Source organism: Lactuca serriola, chromosome 2 (genome assembly GCF_051521515.1).
Source record: "Lactuca serriola cultivar US96UC23 chromosome 2, Lser_US96UC23_V15, whole genome shotgun sequence".
NCBI lineage: Eukaryota > Viridiplantae > Streptophyta > Magnoliopsida > Asterales > Asteraceae > Lactuca > Lactuca serriola.
The window spans coordinates 98,961,002-98,980,188 of NC_136409.1; the positions used below are offsets into that span (position 1 = coordinate 98,961,002).

General features: G+C 36.4%; 1 protein-coding gene across 1 annotated transcript; it reads right to left on the minus strand.

Annotated features, from left to right (window-relative positions):
• Positions 1-17,164: 17,164 nt before the first annotated feature.
• On the minus strand, positions 17,165-18,983 carry LOC145090374 (zinc transporter 3-like). Its single transcript, XM_079028621.1, has 3 exons — positions 18,417-18,983; positions 17,587-17,736; positions 17,165-17,470 (listed from the first exon to the last, which is right to left on the minus strand). The coding sequence occupies exons 1-3, from the start codon at positions 18,981-18,983 to the stop codon at positions 17,165-17,167; spliced, it is 1,023 nt and encodes a 340-aa protein (XP_078884747.1).
• Positions 18,984-19,187: the final 204 nt, after the last annotated feature.

A 19,187-nucleotide genomic window follows, 5' to 3' on the forward strand; every position in this document is an offset into this window, starting at 1 on the left:
GTTTTTTTTAAATAAAAATTTAAACATGGCTTTTTATTTTCTCTTAAATTTTGAACTCTGCATTAAAATATTTCATGGTCAACGAATTAGAAGTCCCTATGTCCCCAAACACAATCCTTCTTCCTCTTCTCCAAACGCAATCAATTTTCATTCAACCACCAGGTTGCTCAACCCCCACATCGATGGCGACTTTCATCTTCTTCCCCTTTTCTTGTCTAACACCTAACTGATGTCATAGTCATCGGTAAGTCCTTTGATTTTTTTTTTGTCGTATAGGGTTTTTGAGGAAATCGTAGGGCGTACCTTAAACGCAGACAATTTTTATGGTGGGGTTAGTCTGTTGCTGGTGCGGAATTTGATCCCAAAATATATATCATCAAAGCAGTTCCGAAGACAATGTATTTTTGTTTATATTAAAACTTTGGGATGTCATCGTCAATACAGAAACATAAGCATAAACAGACCTTACATTTATTTACACTAGTAATTCACATCCCCTTTAATCTCTTAGTATAATGCAGTTTCATATCGACACATGTGATACAATTAAAATGAGTGGGTCAGGTGGGAAACCTGGTGAGTACATACGATTTTCAACCCACAATAATATAATTATTATGTTTAATTATTAAACAATAAACCCAGCTTCCCATCCCTATTATGTTATTTATTCTTAAGGATTTACATTATTCATAATTTATTTATTCCTAAGGACTGCCCTAAGGAATAGTCACGAAGTCCATTGATGTCAGGGTTTATCCAACAGACACTAAGTCTATAGCTACCAATGTTATATGTTAGGCACAACTGCCTATACTATCCATTAGGTACTAAGTCCATAGCTACCAATGTTCTCTCATAAGGCGCTAATTGCATAGCTACCGGGATTTTTGGAATACATCCGGTGAACACGTAGTTCAAAAATTAGGCACATATGCCAATATTATCCTTTAGGCGTAGTTTCCGGGATATTTAGAGTACTTCTGGTGAACACGTAGTTCAAATATACCTACAGGTTGTGAGCCTGCTAGCGTTCTACCGGATTGTCTAGAACAGTCTGTGGTTGTCTTCTCCTTGAAAAGTAATAATGTATATATCCAGAAAATCCAATATTTTCTTAAAGTGAACTATAGTCTTAAACCCTAAGACCATGATGGAAGTGAATATTGTACAGAAAATAGTATATAATTTCATTTCTTTTAATAAAACTGATGAAGTATAAGCTTCCTGTAAACCAAATAGTTTTGCTAATCTCTATGTGAGTTCTTATAACCATGATATTACGACTGATATGCCTGAAGACGACGTTCTTCAGGCGTCGGAGTCGGTAAGACATTTGTCACCCTAGACTTTTCGGTCTAACTGTAGCGAACAACTGAGGTGTGGGGTTGTCAGTCGTGTATAATTCTATACACAACTATCTCGCTCTCCCTCCAGGAGACTCTGGTTATAATGTAGGACTTAAAGTGTACACTAGGTAGGTACGGTAAAGAGAATTTCTCACAAGAGCATCAACATATTTACTTGAACTATAACTCCTTTTCTTGTAAAATGGAATAGTTATACCGTTGAATAATTATATAGATCTTCTGAAATGATAGTGTGGTTTTGTGACTCCCAAACTATACCAATTTTAGTTTATTATGAATGTATCTTAAGTCCATTTATATACTCAAATATATAAATACATGTAGGTTATCTTCTCTATATATTTTAAAAGATTATAACATATAAACTTACATCTAAACAGAAGTACAAAACATTTAGTATGATAAGGACAATTTGTAGTTTTTGACTTTTCTGTCCCTGTTTTTAGAAAAATTATAGAAAATTCATCGTAAGTCGAAATTTGTATCCGTACTCTCAGAGCTTAGAAAATGAGTCTACTTTGTCCATAATCTTTTTCCCTAACCTTAAGTGGTTCCTAAGTGAAAACATTCATTTTTGTAGACTGGTCCGAAAATGTTCTCAAATAATAGGCAGTTTTGCAAAAATCACTGTATATTGTAGAAAAATCGTATGAATACGTGCAAGTAGTCCTAAAAAAGGTAGAGACCTGAACTATTTTCATATTAAATAGTTTTGAAATATATGAAGTTTAAGCGGGGAAAAACAATTGATGAACAGGCCACAAATTTTCTGTAAAATACTAATTTTTAAGCCTAGACATGTTTTAGTGACATAACTAGTATTTTTAGTTTGCAATGCCTTTAGATCATCCAAATAAGTTTTTTTACTTGTATCCCCCCCCATAAAAATTAGATAAAAACGAAAATGAGTGGTATCAACTCACCTTGAGTGGATTTCTTAGTGGATAAAGAGATGAAGATGAAGATCCTCAAGCTTAGAACACTTGAAGATGGTATTACCCTATAGATAATAACACATATAAATGTGTGTAAATGTAACAAAACAAGTACGAATATGTATAAAACCACTAGATTAACAAGGAATGCTTACCAAAAATCGTAAGAACCAACTTGGAGGGATGGATCTTTGGAAGACTTGAACTTGTTCTTGAGAGGATTATGAAGGAATGAAGAAGATGAAGTGAGAGATGAAGACGAGGAGAGAGGGGGGAGAGAGGTTAACGGAATTTATGGGGGAGGTAGGGTGGTGGGGTGGGTAGGAGGGGTAAGGGGTGGGGTGAGGTGATGTTTGCATTGTTATATGTTGGATAATGGTCTTGATACATGTTGGTTAATGTTTTATATTGGGAAAAGATGTAACACTCATGTCACTAAGTCAACTCTTCTTATTTTTATAAAAATCTAGGTAATTTATAAAAGTGGGGTAATTTTTATAAAAAGATGATATTCTTTATAAAAAGTGTGGTATTTTTATAAAGAAAATATGGTATAAATGATGTATAAATATTTAATTTGAATTATAAAAATTTAAATTGTTAATAAAATCATTATTATCAAAAAAATAATAATATATTATACAAAAATTAGGTTGATCCCAAAATTCTTTTCGTTAAAAGTTGGGCGTTTTAGGCCTGGTATGGAATTTGTTGTATTTGGTCACGAATTCACCAAAAATTTGTATTTGTAGCCTTTGTTATGAATTTCTCATGTAGTGTAAGGATTATAATTTCCACTACATCGTTGTCAAACCCGACCGATGGCGGAATCACCGGGGTTGCGACATGAAACGTTGGTTCATTGTTAACAACATACATAAAATATTACAGGATTAAAATAACATTACATTCTTCCAAAGTATGAAAAAGAAGAAATACATTGTTTAGTAAATCCCAAAGGACGACTAATACATAATTCAAGTTCTATAAAGCATATAACAAGAGGACCGGTTACTCGGTCAATAGTTTATTTAAGGATAAATATTCTCCTTACCCTATAGTCGTTCTTCCAACTTTTAAGTTCCTGAAGATACATACGTTTTAAAAATACGTAAAAAAAATGTTGGTGAGCTTTATAGGTTTAGACTCCAATGGTTTATAATCAAAAATACATTTGTGACCTTTTAAGATTATAAGTTTGTATTTTGTCCCCACTTGTAATCCCATACAAGTAAAATAGTTTGGTTCATTGTTCATAACCAAGAAATCATGAGTCGTGAGTATCGTGCTGAAAATATTATAAATACGAATTGTATATAATAATATTTTCAACACTTATCCATTTTGTTCAAAAGTTCCCTTTTAACGATAAAACTTCTATTGTAAAATTTATGGGTTCTAGTATGAGCCTATAACCGAACTATGGACGCGCAAGCCTCTGTAAGCAGTAAGGTGAGCATATGTATTGTGAACATCACAACACTTCATCGACGTTGTGAAATATATAAGTGACTGAACGATTACGGCCGTTTTGACTCGTCAGACGATGGTTGTAGCTAGCAATCGCAGGCGGGGCTGTCAACCCGTATAGATCTATACCAATGTTCCACGTTCCTTTCGGATTAACGGTTATAACACATATGGCTTTGTACTAAGTTTTTGAGTTCTTAGTGATGAAGTGTTTCTCATACAAAATATCCTTAAATTGTTAAGTTTAAGATTTTTATCGTCATTTGTATTTCGAGCCTTAACAATGTTTGCATTTCTTTATCGTCACATTCGGATATATAATTGTACATACACTATTATACATATATTTTTAAGATTATGTAAATATATATGTATATATCATTGAAAGCATAAATATATTACTTCAATTATTTGTTTTCTTGAAGCGTTAATACCCTTTTCATAAGTTTTCTTTTTATATAAACTATCTTATTTTATATAAACAATCATATTCTATAAAACTACTCATTTTTATAAAATACTACAAGATCTCCTGATAAACTCGTTTTTATATAAAATATCAATTTTATATAAAAATAATCATATTTTATAAAAACTACTCATTTTATAAAATGTGACATGGTCTTTCTATAAACTCCATTTTTATATAAAATAAAAAATTTATATAAAAATAATCGTATTTCATAAAAACTACTTATTTTTATAAAATGTTACAACATCCTTTTATAAACTCCATTTTTATATAAAATAACAATTTTATATAAAAATAATCATATTTAATAAAAAAAACTATTTATTGAAGTGTTTTGACTTAACGATTGTTGTTTTGTATTGATTCGAGACCGAATCAATTCGTTTATAACGATATTTGGTGTTAAATGTGTATTCGTCTTCCATTTTGTCGGTAGTGGTGGATTTTGTATTTTGACTTAATGAATTAATTTGTTTAAAAGTAGGAGTTTGACCTTTTCACTACCTTTCCTTTTATAAAAATAATAATTTTAGCCCTTTATATAAAAGAATTTCATTTTTAGTACTTAAAACATTTTCTTGACATTTTTGCATCATAAACTTGTTGAAAAGATAGTTTTAACCCAAAATTTATTTTGTTAACAGATTCAGCCCTCCCAGAATGGTATTTCTCGGTTAAAACCCTATTTTTCGCAACTTTTACAGTTTTGGCCCAAAATCTAAAAACCTTACATTTTTGGTCCTTTTTGGTAGTGAAAAGCATTTTTGACCCTTGAGATAGTTTTGTTACACTTTTTATCTCCTATTATGAATAAATTTTCATTTCAGCCCCTTCAATTATCAATTTTTCGCAATATTGGGCTTATTGGGCCAAAAAGCCCAAAATTAGCCCATTAAGCTAAAATTTTACATTTCAAGTTCTTTAAAAATTTTATTATTCTGAAAAACAATTATGGAAAGTGTTTTGACTCTTTTGGCCCTTAAGAAACTGTGACTTGGCAATTTTTAACCCAAGTTTTGTATATTTGACAATATAAGCCCTAAAATGGGTTTTATGTTAAAATATGTTCATCATAATATTATAAGCTATTATTCTTGACTCATTTAGTGTAAAATAACATAGATTATGTTTGTTTCCTTTCTCATGTCATAGATCTCGAGTTAACACTCCTTTTGGTTACATATTCATCACAAAAACACATAAAATCACACATAGCATACACATACACATAGATCTACACATTTTTTTTGTATTATCCCCCATAAAACATATGAAAACCAAAAAGAGAGGGGTATGGAGCTCACCTTGAGTTGTGGTTTTAGTTTTTGAAGGAAAAGATGAAGAAATTTTGATCCTAGCAAGTCTTCTTGGAGGATCTCGAACTTAGATGCTTCTAAGGTGCAAGATCACGAGTTGGATTAGGTTGAGAAGAGATTTTGATGAAATAAAGTAGCTAGATCATGGATTAGTCATCATCTTACCTTAGATGATGAATTACTTGATGAAAATCCTTAGACTTCAAGCCAAATTTTCAAGATCTTCAAAGGAGAAGAAGATGGTCTTGAGAGTGGTTTAGAGAGAGTTTTTTTGGTGCGGTGTGTGTGTTGTGTTCGGCCGAGAGAAGAAAAGTGAGAGGAGGAGAGAGTGGTGATGGGATTGTTGCATGGAGATATGAGGCCTTAGCATGGGAATCCAAGAGATAATGGTGAGGTGGCTACCAAAAGTCAACTCCTCTTTCTTTGTGGGTTTGGGTCGAGAATGGAGAGGGGAAGAGAGAAAATTTGTGCTTTTTGCCCTTAAGCCCATATTATAGTTAATTTAGATGATGCCTGGCCCAAATAAATCAATGTATAATTTTTGTGTCCTCTTAGTGCTAAATTAAATTGGTTGTGACCCATTAAAGTTAACCTAGTTTATTTTGGGTTCATAAGGCCCAAAAATGTTAAGTCTCATGTATATGGGTCCAATTAGGGCCCATTTGAGAGTTCTAGGTTCAAGATAGTTAAACTGGAAGCTCATTGGTCCATTAGGCCCAATAAGAAAATCCTAGTCCAAAATGGACTTAAACCGGGATTTCAAGGGTTTCCAATTCTTTGTTGACTATTTGTAGTGCTTGAATGAAGTATTTGATGAGGTTTTGTTGTTATTGAATAAGCATCATACATGCTTTCATATTGTTGATTCATAATTGATATAAGTCTTGTAGTTACAAGGCCTCAAAATTCCTTGTTGTGACATCATCCCCCCATTAGAGGGAATTTCGTCCCGAAATTCTTTTGAAAGCTAGACTTGAGAATGCGAAAATAGATGAGGGTACTTCTGTTTCATTTGATCTTCGCGTTCCCATGTGAATTCTAGCCTGTGTCTTGCGTTCCATCGAACTTTCACGATCGGAATGCGGCTCTGCTTGGTAGGCTTCACCTCCATGTCCATGATTTCAACTAGTTCCTCGATGAATAGGAGATTCTCATTGATGTCAATTTCTTCTAATGGGATGACGAGATTCTCCTCGGATAAGCACTTCTTCAAGTTGGAGACGTGGAAAACAGGGTGTACACTGTTGAGCTCGGTGGGTAGTTGCAGTCTATAAGCCACTGGACCGATTCGGGCAAGAATCTCGAAGGGTCCAATGTATCGAGGGTTCAGTTTGTCCCACTTCCCAAAACGAATCACCCCTTTCAAGGAGAGACTTTTAGTAGCACCCTATCTCCGAATTGAAACTCCAAGGGCATTTTTTGGAGTCTGCCCTCCCGCTAGTTGGGTGTCTCCTACCTCAGCCCAGCACAATGGTGATCTACATTTACGCCCTTGTAATGCTTCAAAAGGAGCAACTTTGATACTCGAGTGATAACTGTTGTTGTATGAGAACTCGATCAAAGGCAAGTGGGTATCCCATGATTTTCCAAAGTATATTACGCACGCGCAAAGCATATCTTCTAGCATTTGGATGGTTCGCTCGCTTTGGCCAACCGTTTGCGGGTGGTAGGCACTGCTCATGTCGAGTTGTGTTCCCATAGCTTTTTGAAGCGATTACCAAAAGCGGGATGTAAACCTGCTATCTCTATCTGAGATGATAGATACAAGTATTCCGTGGAGTCTCACGATTTCCTTGATGTAGATTCTTGTCAGACGCTCCTTCTTATATCATTCTTTTATTGGTAGGAAATGGGCGGATTTTGTTTGTCTATCAACTATTACCCAGATCGTTTCCAAACCATCCGTCGACTTGGGTAGTTTGGTCACAAAATCAATGGTAATCCTTTCCCATTTCCACTCTGGAATTATTGGTTGCTGTAGTAATCCGGAGAGCTTCCGATATTCCACCTTTACTTTAGCACAAGTAAGGCATTTGCTAACGTAAGTGGCAATCTCTACCTTCATATTAGGCCACCAATAATGTTGCTTAACATCCAAGTACATTTTGTCTGAACCCGGATGGATGGAGTATCGCGTCTTGTGGGCTTCGTTCATGACTACCTCTCTGAATCCCCCTTCTTTAGGGACCCATATGCGGTTCATGAAGTAATATGTCCCATCTTTCCTCACCTCCAAGTTCTTCTCCATTCCATGCAGCGCTTCACTTGATTTGTTTTCCGCCTTCATGGCATCTGACTGGGCTGTTCTGATTTGCGAGGTCAGGTGGGATTGGATGGTTATCGAGAGAGTTTTCACACAACGATTTGAGTATTCTTTTCGAATCAAGGCATCGGCTACCACGTTTGCCTTGCCTGGGTGGTACTTGATTTCGCACTCGTAGTCGTTTAGCAGTTCGGCCCATCTTCGTTGCCTCATGTTTAGCTCTTTTTGATTCAAGATGTGTTGGAGACTCTTGTGGTCGGTGAAGATGGTGCACTTAGTACTGTAAAGGTAGTGCCTCTAAATCTTCAGGGCGAAGACCATTGCTCCCAGCTCCAGATCGTGGGTCGTTTAATTCACTTCGTGAGTCTTTAGTTGTCGGGACGCGTAAGCTATCACCTTTCCACGCTGCATGAGTACACAGCCTAAACCCTGATTTGACGCATCGCAGTAGACTATAAAGTCTTCCGTTCCTTCGGGTAGCGATAGCACCGGCGCACTGCAGAGTGCTTGCTTCAGAGATCGAAACGCGGCTTCCTGCTTGTCTGTCCATACAAAGGGTACGCCCTTTTGTGTAAGCATGGTAAGAGGTTTGGCTGTCTTAGAGAAGTTCTGGATGAATCTCCTGTAATAGCCTGCGAGACCCAGAAATTGGCGAATTTCTGTGGCTGTTGTTGGAATTGCCCATCCTTCGATGGCTTGGATTTTAGAAGGATCCACATGAATTCCTTCCTGACTAACGACATGTCCCAAAAAGTTCACACTTCAGAGCCAAAACTCGCACTTGGAGAGTTTTGCGTATAACTTTTTGGTTCGTAGGGTTTCCATGATTTGTCGACGGTGTTGGCCGTGTTCTTCTTCGTTTCGGGAATATACGAGGATATCATCGATGAAAACGATAACGAAGTTATCAAGAAAAGGTCGGCATATTCGATTCATTGGGTCCATGAATGCGGCAAGAGCATTCGTTAGAACGAAGGGCATTAAGACAAATTCATAATGTCCGTAACGAGTTCGGAAGGTGGTTTTTGGAATATCCTCCTCTCGAACCTTGAATTGGTGGTATCCAGATCGCAGATCTATCTTTGAGAAGTGACTAGCTCCTTGGAGCTGGTCAAATAGGTTATCGATTCGTGGAAGTGGATATTGGTTTTTGATAATGAGCTTGTTAAGTTCTCTGTAGTCAATACACATCCTGAAGGTACCGTCTTTCTTATTGACAAAGAAAACTGGAGCTCCCCAAGGTGAGAAACTGGGCCGGATGAATCCTTTATCCAAAAGCTCACTGAGTTGGCTGGACAGCTCTTGCATCTCCGCAAGAGCCAATCTGTAGGGCGATTTGGCGATGGGGGTAGCTCCTGGTACAAGGTCAATTCGAAACTCGACTTGTCTTTCTGGGGGTATCCCTGGAAGATTATCAGGGAAGACATCTGGGAACTCACAAGCTACTAGAATGTCTTGAATGTTGACCTCTTTCTTGGATTTGTCTACTATGTGAGCCAGGAACGTCAAGTCCTTCCTTCGTAGGTACTTTTGCGCTTTAATGCACCAGATAAGATGAAGGTTCGTGCTAGGTTTGTCCCCATAAATAACTAGGGTTTCATGATTTGGGAGATGAAGGCGAACGGCCTTCTTGTGACACATAATTTCAGCATGGTGGGGGCTTAACCAATCCATGCCGATAATCACATCAAAACTCCTAATGGAAACAGGCATTAAGTTTATTTGAAAGACATGATGATTTAAGGCTAGGGTACATCCGATATAGATTTCCCCAGTGGATTCTGTCTTCCCATTAGCCATTTCCACCACGATGGTTTCATTAAGCTTCTAGGGTTGTTGATTTAATAAGTGTTTGAATTTATTGCTCACAAAACTTCGTTCTGCTCTGGTATCAAATAGGATGCTCTGGTATCAAATAGGATGCATGCATAAGTGGTGGAAATTCAGCAGCATAACGGCTCTATGCATAGTGTAATCACTTAAACATAGAGTCGAAGTACGTAGCATAGATCCTAGTAACATAATATTAAAGACAGGTATGACTAGTCCTAGTCATGGTGGGATGCGCCAGGGAGTGGTACTGAGGAAGTGGACGCTCCCTGATGACGAGCCACCTGTCGTTCCACATCTCGGAGATGAGCCTCCCACCTCGCCTGTCTCATGTGGAACTCTCGGATAACCTCTCGCATTTCCTGCTCTGCACGCTCGACCCTAGTCCGCATCTGGTGCATCTGATCGGCGGTGCTCTGAGCTAGGTCACCAGTGTTCCGCAATCGTCTCACCATGACCGGAAGAGCAGGATCAGTTGGTCCTCCATCCCTCAGGTCATAGAACTGGCGTGACATGCCGAACGGGGGTCGCTGTCCCTGCTATCTGCTCCACCTCCAAAGGTCGATACCCCAGGAGGGGTGTAGAACCAGTGGGGCCTACCCGATAAGCAGGCACCCTAACCGGATAAGGGGGTTGATGACTTTGGACTCTGCATCCGAATCACCATCTTTGTCTTCGATGGGTTCCTCCTCAAGACCTCCTTCGACTTCCTCTTCCTCCTGGTCCACCACTGGCTCAGCAGCTCCGCCTTCGGCTTCCGCCTCAAGTTCCATTTCAGATTCCTCCTCGGGGTCTTCCACAGGTTCCTCTTCAGACTCCTCCTCGGGGTCCTCTTCAGGTTCCTCCTTGGATTCTTCCAACCATCCATTATTCCCCTGATTAGGGAAATAAGTATCTTCGGGGTGATGGGAACCAGCCATGCTATTGGCGAGGGTGTATAAACATGCTAATATCATTCCTAAGACGTATAGATTGAGTTGTTGTTCTCTTTTTGGTGATAAAGGGGTATGTTTTTAGGTTTTCCTACCATCGTGATTTCCTCGGGACACGTGATAGTTGTACCTTGGAGGAAATGTAGTTGATCAGGCTACATCCTTTTCCTTGATACAACCATGAACAGTCCCAGCTTACCCGAGATGATAGCATTATCTTGTTTGGTTTGGTATTATATTATGTTTCTTAATTCACACAGGCAAAGATGTTTTATAGTTGTGTTTTTATTTGTTTTGTTTTGTTCAGAGTTGGGTTAGTCCCTCTTTGGTTTATAGTTTCATATCAATGTGTGGTTAGATATGCTAGTTCACTATAAACGATGCTTTGATACCAACCTGTCACACCCCCGAACCAGATGGCGGAAACGTCCAAGGGCTTGCGTGACTTTAATTGAATATCATCACAATGAATATACATGAATCATAACATAAACGTCACCATGCATCAATATATTACAAGTGGAATTGTTCACATCAAGTACATTGTTTTCAAATATTACACTTCATAACACAAACTGTTTCAAAGTTTTCAACACATAATATTCTAACGTACTTGGTATTACCCTTCCGCTTATTTGTTACCTGAGAATACAAGTTATTTTGGAAAAACTTCAACATATGGAATGTTGGTGAGTTCATAATCATAGTTGTAAATAAAATGATTTGTATAGTTTATAAAACCCAGAAAATCCGATATTTTCTGAAAAGACATTTGTTTATCAAAGTGTGAAGACCCATAGTTGATGCATGAATGATTTCAAAACATATATATGAAGGGTGTTTTGTATTATAGCTATAGAAATTTCGAGCGAGTAGTATTGAATTCCCCGGAAAACCCGATGTTTTCCGATACTGATAGGTATCCGTGATTACTAATTTTTGTATTGTCTTAACGAACGAATATTGATTACTCCACATTGTATATCGTCCTAATTTTGTCTACTTTGATTTCTCGTAAGCCTTAGCGAACGAAGAGAAGAGGAGCACTATGTCCCACTACTATCGTAAGTACCTTAGGCTGTCGTGGATGCGAAAGACACGAGGGTCTAACACGTATTTGATTACTGTGACCTTACTAGCTTTTCTAATGGGCCTCTAGGGCCCAATAGCACATAAAAGCTATTGAAAGTCCTTTTATAAAATATTGGGTCACAAAAGGCCCAATAACATATAAGCGTCATCCCTTTGGGCCCAAAGATCATGTCGATGGGCTTGCAAGGCCCAACGAGCATGATTTGAAACTCATAAGCCCAAAGTTTGAAGATTTACTCATTGTAGTTATCACGTATCTATTTAAGTGTTTTGACTTAACGATTGTTGTTTTGTAATGATTCGAGACCGAATCAATTCGTTTATAACGATATTTGGTGTTAAATGTGTATTCGTCTTCCATTTTGTCGGTAGTCGTGGATTTTGTATTTTGACTTAATGAATTAATTTGTTTAAAAGTAGGAGTTTGACCTTTTCATTACCTTTCTTTTTATAAAAATAACAATTTTAGTCCTTTATATAAAAGAATTTCATTTTTAGTCCTTAAAACATTTTCTTGACACTTTTGTATCATAAACTTGTTGAAAAGATAGTTTTAACCTTTATTTTGTTAACAGATTCATCCCTCCCAAAATGGTATTTCTCGGTTAAAACCCTATTTTTCGCAACTTTTACAGTTTTGGCCCAAAATCTAAAAACCTTACATTTTTGGTCCTTTGTGGTAGTGAAAAGCATTTTTCACCCTTGAGATAGTTATGTTACACTTTTTATCCCCTGTTATGAAGAAAGTTTCATTTCAGCCCCTTCAATTATCAATTTTTCGCAATATTGGGCTTATTGGGCCAAAAAGCCCAAAACTAGCCCATTAAGCTAAAATTTTACATTTCAAGTCCTTTGAAAATTTTATTATTCAGAAAAACAATTATGGAAACTGTTTTGACTCTTTTGGCACTTAAGAAATCGTGACATGGCAATTTTTAACCCAAGTTTTGTATATTTGACAATATAAGCCCTAAAATGGGTTTTCTGTTAGAATATGTTCATCATAATCTTATAAGCTATTATTCTTGACTCATTTAGTGTAAAATAACTTAGATTTTGTTTTTTTTCTTTCTCATGTCATAAATCTCGAGTTAACACTCCCTTTGGTTACATATTCATCACAAAAAGACATAAAATCACACACATACATGCATAAAATCACACATAGCATACACATACACATAGATCTACACATTTTCTTGTATTCTCCCCCATAACACATATGAAAACCGAAAAGAGAGGGGTATGCAGCTCACCTTGAGTTGTGGTTCGGTTTTTGAAGGAAAAGATGAAGAAATTTCGATCCTAGCAAGTCTTCTTGGAGGATCTCGAACTTAGATGCTTCTAAGGTGTAGGATCATGAGTTTGATTAGGTTAAGAAGAGATTTTGATGAAATGAAGTAGCTAGATCATGGATTAGTCATCATCTTACCTTAGATGATGAATTACTTGATGAAAATCCTTAGACTTCAAGCCAAATTTTCAAGATCTTCAAAGGAGAAGAAGATGGTCTTGAGAGTGGTTTAGAGAGAGTTTTTTTGGTGCGGTGTGTGTGTTGTGTTCGGACGAGAGAAGAAAAGTGAGAGGAGGAGAGAGTGGTGATGGGATTGTTGCATGGAGATATGAGGCCTTAGCATGGGAATCCAAGAGATAATGGTGAGGTGGCTACCAAAAGTCAACTCCTCTTTCTTTGTGGGTTTGGGTCGAGAATGGAGAGGGGAAGAGAGAAAATTTGTGCTTTTTGCCCTTAAGCCCATATTATAGTTAATTTAGATGATGCCTGGCCCAAATAAATCAATGTATAATTTTTGTGTCCTCTTAGTGCTAAATTAAATTGGTTGTGACCCATTAAAGTTAACCTAGTTTATTTTGGGTTCATAAGGCCCAAAAATGTTAAGTCTCATGTATATGGGTCCAATTAGGGCCCATTTGAGAGTTCTAGGTTCAAGATAGTTAAACTGGAAGCTCATTGGTCCATTAGGCCCAATAAGAAAATCCTAGTCCAAAATGGACTTAAACCGGGATTTCAAGGGTTTCCAATTCTTTGTTGACTATTTGTAGTGCTTGAATGAAGTATTTGATGAGGTTTTGTTGTTATTGAATAAGCATCATACATGCTTTCATATTGTTGATTCATAATTGATATAAGTGTTGTAGTTACAAGGCCTCAAAATTCCTAGTTGTGACAATGTTACTTTAATTCATGAGGACTGTAGCGGTTAAGTCCCTGGAATCATTTGACACAACTTATTAACTCTTTTGAGTCCATGGTCATTATGGATAGCGCTATTAGGAGGTAGACAACTCCTCACTCGCACAATTCGTGTGAGTGCATTTTACCATTTTATATGGTATGTTTGTGATACACATAGTAGTTAATAGGGCACGATTCAGTCACTAGGCTTGGGGTGTGAACTCATGAATGAAATCTTTATGCACATACGAAACTTGTATACTCATTTTAGCAGTGAAGCTTATGTACTCATTTTATCAGTGAAACTTGTATACTCATTTTAGCAACGAAACTTATATAATTATTTTAGCAACGAAACTTGTATACTCATTTTAGCAGTGAAACTTGTATACTCATTTTAGCAACAAACTCGTATCCTCATTTTAGCAACAAACTTGTATACTCATTTTAGAAGTGAAACTTGTATACTCATTTTAGCAATGGAACTTGTATACTTATTTTAACAACGAAACTTGTTTACTCGTTTTAGAAACGAACTTTATTTCCCACAAGAATATGAGCTTTGCATCTCATTTTGGCAACGTACTCTATTTCTCATGATGACAAAGAACTTTGTAAACCTGTGAACTCACTAACTATTTTTATAGTTGACGCTCGTTTTATATGCTTTTTCAAGAATCTTCTAGTACGAGGCACCTAAGGACACATCACTTGTAGGAGCATTCACATGTGTTGTCTTTTAAATACATTGTAATCTCTTTTAAAAAGTTGATCAAACTCATTAACAATTTGTAATGTTTTTTAATACTATGGTTGGTGTTGTCTTTTAACTTTTGCTATGAGACCCTTTGTATTGCCACGCCCCGTGTTTCCGCTTTAGTGGGGTGCGACACATAAATACTAACATGCCAAATGGGGAAGTATACGGATGCTTCATTCGGGAGGTTGGGAGCTATATGTGGGGCGACAGTGGTTTTGATAAGGACACATGGAAAGAAGTTCCTGAAGTCGAAAGGGTTGGCATGTTTTGAAGTAAATTATTTATAAACTTATATATTTCATATGTTTAATTTTTATTTCTTTTTAATTTTTCTATTTTTTTGTAGACATGGTTTGATTTTGGAGCGATTTCAAATGATCCCATGGATTCAGTTTATTGGGCGTCATTGAGCAATCGGATATGTGTGCGATATAGAGACCTCAAAAAAATTGCAAAAACTCGTTTACTGGTCTTGAATGGGATGTGGAGGCAACAAGGGCTCGAGCCCCTGAGGGTATGGATCTGCAGCTTTGGAGTGATGCTATTGACTACTTCTTAACAAAAAATGATCTGCTGGAAACAAAGAATGCCGAAAGAAGCAAGTAGTTAAGAATCATGGAGGGACGTGCAGCTACGGTAGTGCTTGTTTTAAGAACGTAAGTTACAATAACGCTTATTCAGTTATAACATATTTTTAATATTTATTCAAGTATATCAAATTTTATAATATTAAACAAAATTTGAATAGACTTGAAGCATTTCATCATGGATATGTGAATAAAAAATGGGAATTTGTTGATCCTTTGGTTGAAGACAAATATGTAAGTTATTATTATTACTTAAAAATGAAGTGGATTGTTTTTTTGTGTTAGTTTTAACGTATATTGACAATCTTTGTGAAATACAGAATACCTTAGTTGCTGAGGTTTCTTTACAGATTCATCACATTGCCGAGTCCGGTGATGATCCAGACACCAATCATTGGATCGCAATATTTGAGAAGGTGTTAGGTGCTCAAAGGGAGCATGTGAGAGGCATTGGGCCTAAACCTCCTTCTACAGCAGGTACAAGTGCTCCATCCCAGTGGTAGTCACAATCCCATGCACTGCAACAAACACTGGTACTTGTTAAATTCTTAAAGAATTTGGTAGTTTTGCTATATTGTTAACAACTTGATGCATTTATAGTAGTTTTTTGTAGTTTGTTAAATTGTTAAAGACATAAATGATTCGGCGGTTTAATAATTTGTTAAACTGTTAACGACTTAATTCGGTTGGTGGTTTGATAGTTTGTTAAATTGTTAAAGACTTAATGGGCTTGTGACTTAATTGTTGGATATTGATGTGAATGCTTTTCTTCAAAACCCGACATTTGTGACGGCAATTGGATATATTACCCCTTGTTTAAGAACCAAGTCAACAAGGAAAACAACAATGGGCAACACGAAGACACATAGTATTTTTCATGTTTTATGTTATGGATGATGTTATTTTGGATTTATTAGATAGTTTATCGATGATATATTTGATGTTTATTTTGGATTTGTTAGATAGTTTATGTAATGTGGTATATTTGATGTTTTATGTAATGTGGTACGTTTTTATTTATGTATTTTTATCAAATCTGCATTTTATAATATATATAAACTAATATCATAAATAAATTGTTTTTTTCAAAAAAATAAAAACATTAGTAGCGACACCTATAGGGACGACATTGACCAATTGCGACGACTACTGATTCCGAGAAGAGTAGCCAGACAAACTCCGACCGGTTTCCGGATTACCAATAGAGACGACGCCAATAATGACGGCAGAGACATTTAGCGACGATGATTATTAGAAACGACGCTACTTGCGACGACAAACGAGTATTAACTACGAGGTAATAGCGACGACCCTTAGAGACGACAGGGGTCATCAATTGCGATGTTTTTTGTCGTCACTAAAGTTTACGTTGTTTGTTGTGAGGATGTTAACATATTCTAGGTCAAGTTTGTTTACCTCATGCTTTTGACATGCAGACAGGGCAATTTGGTACCCTAGAAATTAAACTACATCGACATTTTGTGTTTAGAAAGATGTTATGGGACTCGTCCACCATAAATGCACTTCAACAAGGTCCAGGTACATTTTTGTAATTTTAATTACAACACTAAAAGGTTCGATTTTTTTTCTCACTGTGATGGTGTTTCACCTGATTTAGATCCGTCTGCCATGTGCTGATCTTGATGTGGTGTTAATGGAAGAAGGTTGGCACAGATTTTCGGTGTGGGTAACAGAAAACTATAGTTATAAACCCTTAAAATCATTATTTTGTTTCATTAATCATTTAAATTTTCTTTACATCAATGTGATCTAGAACCAGTTCTCAGATAGAATACAAAGAGCTACAGAAGGAAACAAAGAATCGCATGATGATGGTGAGGATTATGATGAATCTGGAAACATTTTAACAATTGTAAAATTAATGCTCTTAATTATCAGGAAATAGTAATTTCACAAATCCGTTCAGTGAAAACAATATATTCTCAAGCCCATTTGGCTAGGAGAGACATCAAGCCGGCACCAAGAAGAAGAAAAACATTTGAACCAAGTAGAAGCATCTTCTTGTTTTGCATCCTGGGATTATTGAAATCCGGAGAAATTAGGTTGACAAGAGCCATATATATCAACATTCCAGCAAATGCAGCATTTAACACGCCTTCGACAATAAGAGAATTTGTACTGTTTTCTTTATAACTGTTGCTCATCAATATTCCAATTACAATTCCACCTGGAGTCGTAAGGGTGAAAAACGCTCCCATTGATATAATCGCCAGTGAATTGATTTTTGCCTGAAATAAGTGAACCATGTTATATATATATAGGATTTATTCGTACGTAGCCATAGTTGATATTCAACCCAATTATGTACACTAAAATAAATCTAATTTGTTGATAATATCCGTACCTGAAAGATGCATCCACCGAGGCCTAATCCTTCGAAAAATTGGTGGAATGACAAGGCAACAATAAGTGGTTTTATGGTTTCCGGACTTTTGGAAGCACCTAACGATAATCCTATAATTATTGAATGAGCGACAATTCCTAATTCCAGCACCTGCGATCCAAAAGATAAATAATATTTTCACCAATATATTACTTCTTGTAACCCGCCTTAAAGTTTAATTATAGACATAACTAAAGGATATCGACTATATAACACATTAATATAATCGGATCAACTTATTTATTTAATGAATCTTACCATCTATGCTTAAATGATATATGTGCTTGTCTTCCTACAAGATTCTAATTCAAATATTTATATCATATTAAAAACTGAATTTTTAGATCATGTCTTCTTACCAACTATCTCGGTATTAATAAGTTAAACTGTCATTACTCCATCCATAAGTCAGCATTGAACTCTCCATTAAAAAGATTTTTCCCCAGATTATTAGGTTGTTATTAAAAGTCATTAACTCATCAGTGAACTTTCAATCTTATATAGATAATAGCATATTAGCAATCTGGATAGTGGAAATACATTGCCTTGGTTTGTTACAACCTCAAAATTACAATGCTATTGTTGATGCATCTTGAAAGTTTGCTATTGCCTATTGATAATGGTGTGACTCATGGCTATTTAAAAGTAGACAGTTTTCTCTGGCTATTGTCGATTGGTTCATCTTAGTTAGTGTCTATAATAATTTATCTGTTTGCAGCCTAGCTATTTTTATTTCAATCAACTTTGTCGTTCAAAAGAAAGAAAAAGATTTGAAAGATCTAGTAATTTACCTGGGAAATAATCCGATATCGATAAACTTGGATATTATCATTGGCGTGAGAATGGTGATGGGTTGCATGCATGTGAACAGTCACAACCCCAACGTTCTTTTCTTCATCGTCAACCCCTTCAACTGCTACCGTCTGATTTTTAGGCTGGCATGCCGCTGACCAGCTCTCAAACATCAACGTCACAATGGTTGCAACCATAGCCACAAACCCAGTAAATGGAAAATCCCCCCACACCTGTTCTTTCAAACACGGAGAAGTCAGGCTCTCGAACGCGTCTGGAAGTATATGGATAAACCCTGTAGCGAGCATTACGCCGGCAGCGAATGATTTTACAAAGAAGAAACCATCCTTCTCTTGGCGTAAGGCCGGCAAGATTTTGCCAGCGAAAGGTAGAGATACGCCGATTCCGCCCGCAATCAATATGGAAGCAAGTGCGATTAATTTGTACTTAAGGGTTTCGCTTTTGTTGCCGTGGATTTCTTCGTCTTCACAACTGCAATCAGCGAAGACTCTAATGACTTGGGTTAATAACAAAAATGCGATAACTATTGGTTTCTGAAATTCCATTTGATTTTCGAATTAATTGTCAATGTATTTTCTGAGCGCGTGCGCTTTTTAATTATATATAGGGTAAGAAAGAAATCTTAAAACATATCACTCATAGAAGATATCACGCATTTATTATCATGTACAAATTGTATGACATACAAACTCAGTCTCCTTAAACAAACTTGTCGTTATCACAAACTAATCCATATCTGCAAAACCCAT

Excerpts from the sequence above, each read along its gene's own strand:
- LOC145090374 (XM_079028621.1), bottom strand. The coding sequence starts at position 18,983 with ATGGAATTTCAGAAACCAATAGTTATCGCATTTTTGTTATTAACCCAA. Across the intron at positions 17,737-18,416 it reads GATATCGGATTATTTCCCAG|GTGCTGGAATTAGGAATTGT; the intron begins GTAAATTACTAG and ends TTTGGATCGCAG. Across the intron at positions 17,471-17,586 it reads TCGGTGGATGCATCTTTCAG|GCAAAAATCAATTCACTGGC; the intron begins GTACGGATATTA and ends CACTTATTTCAG.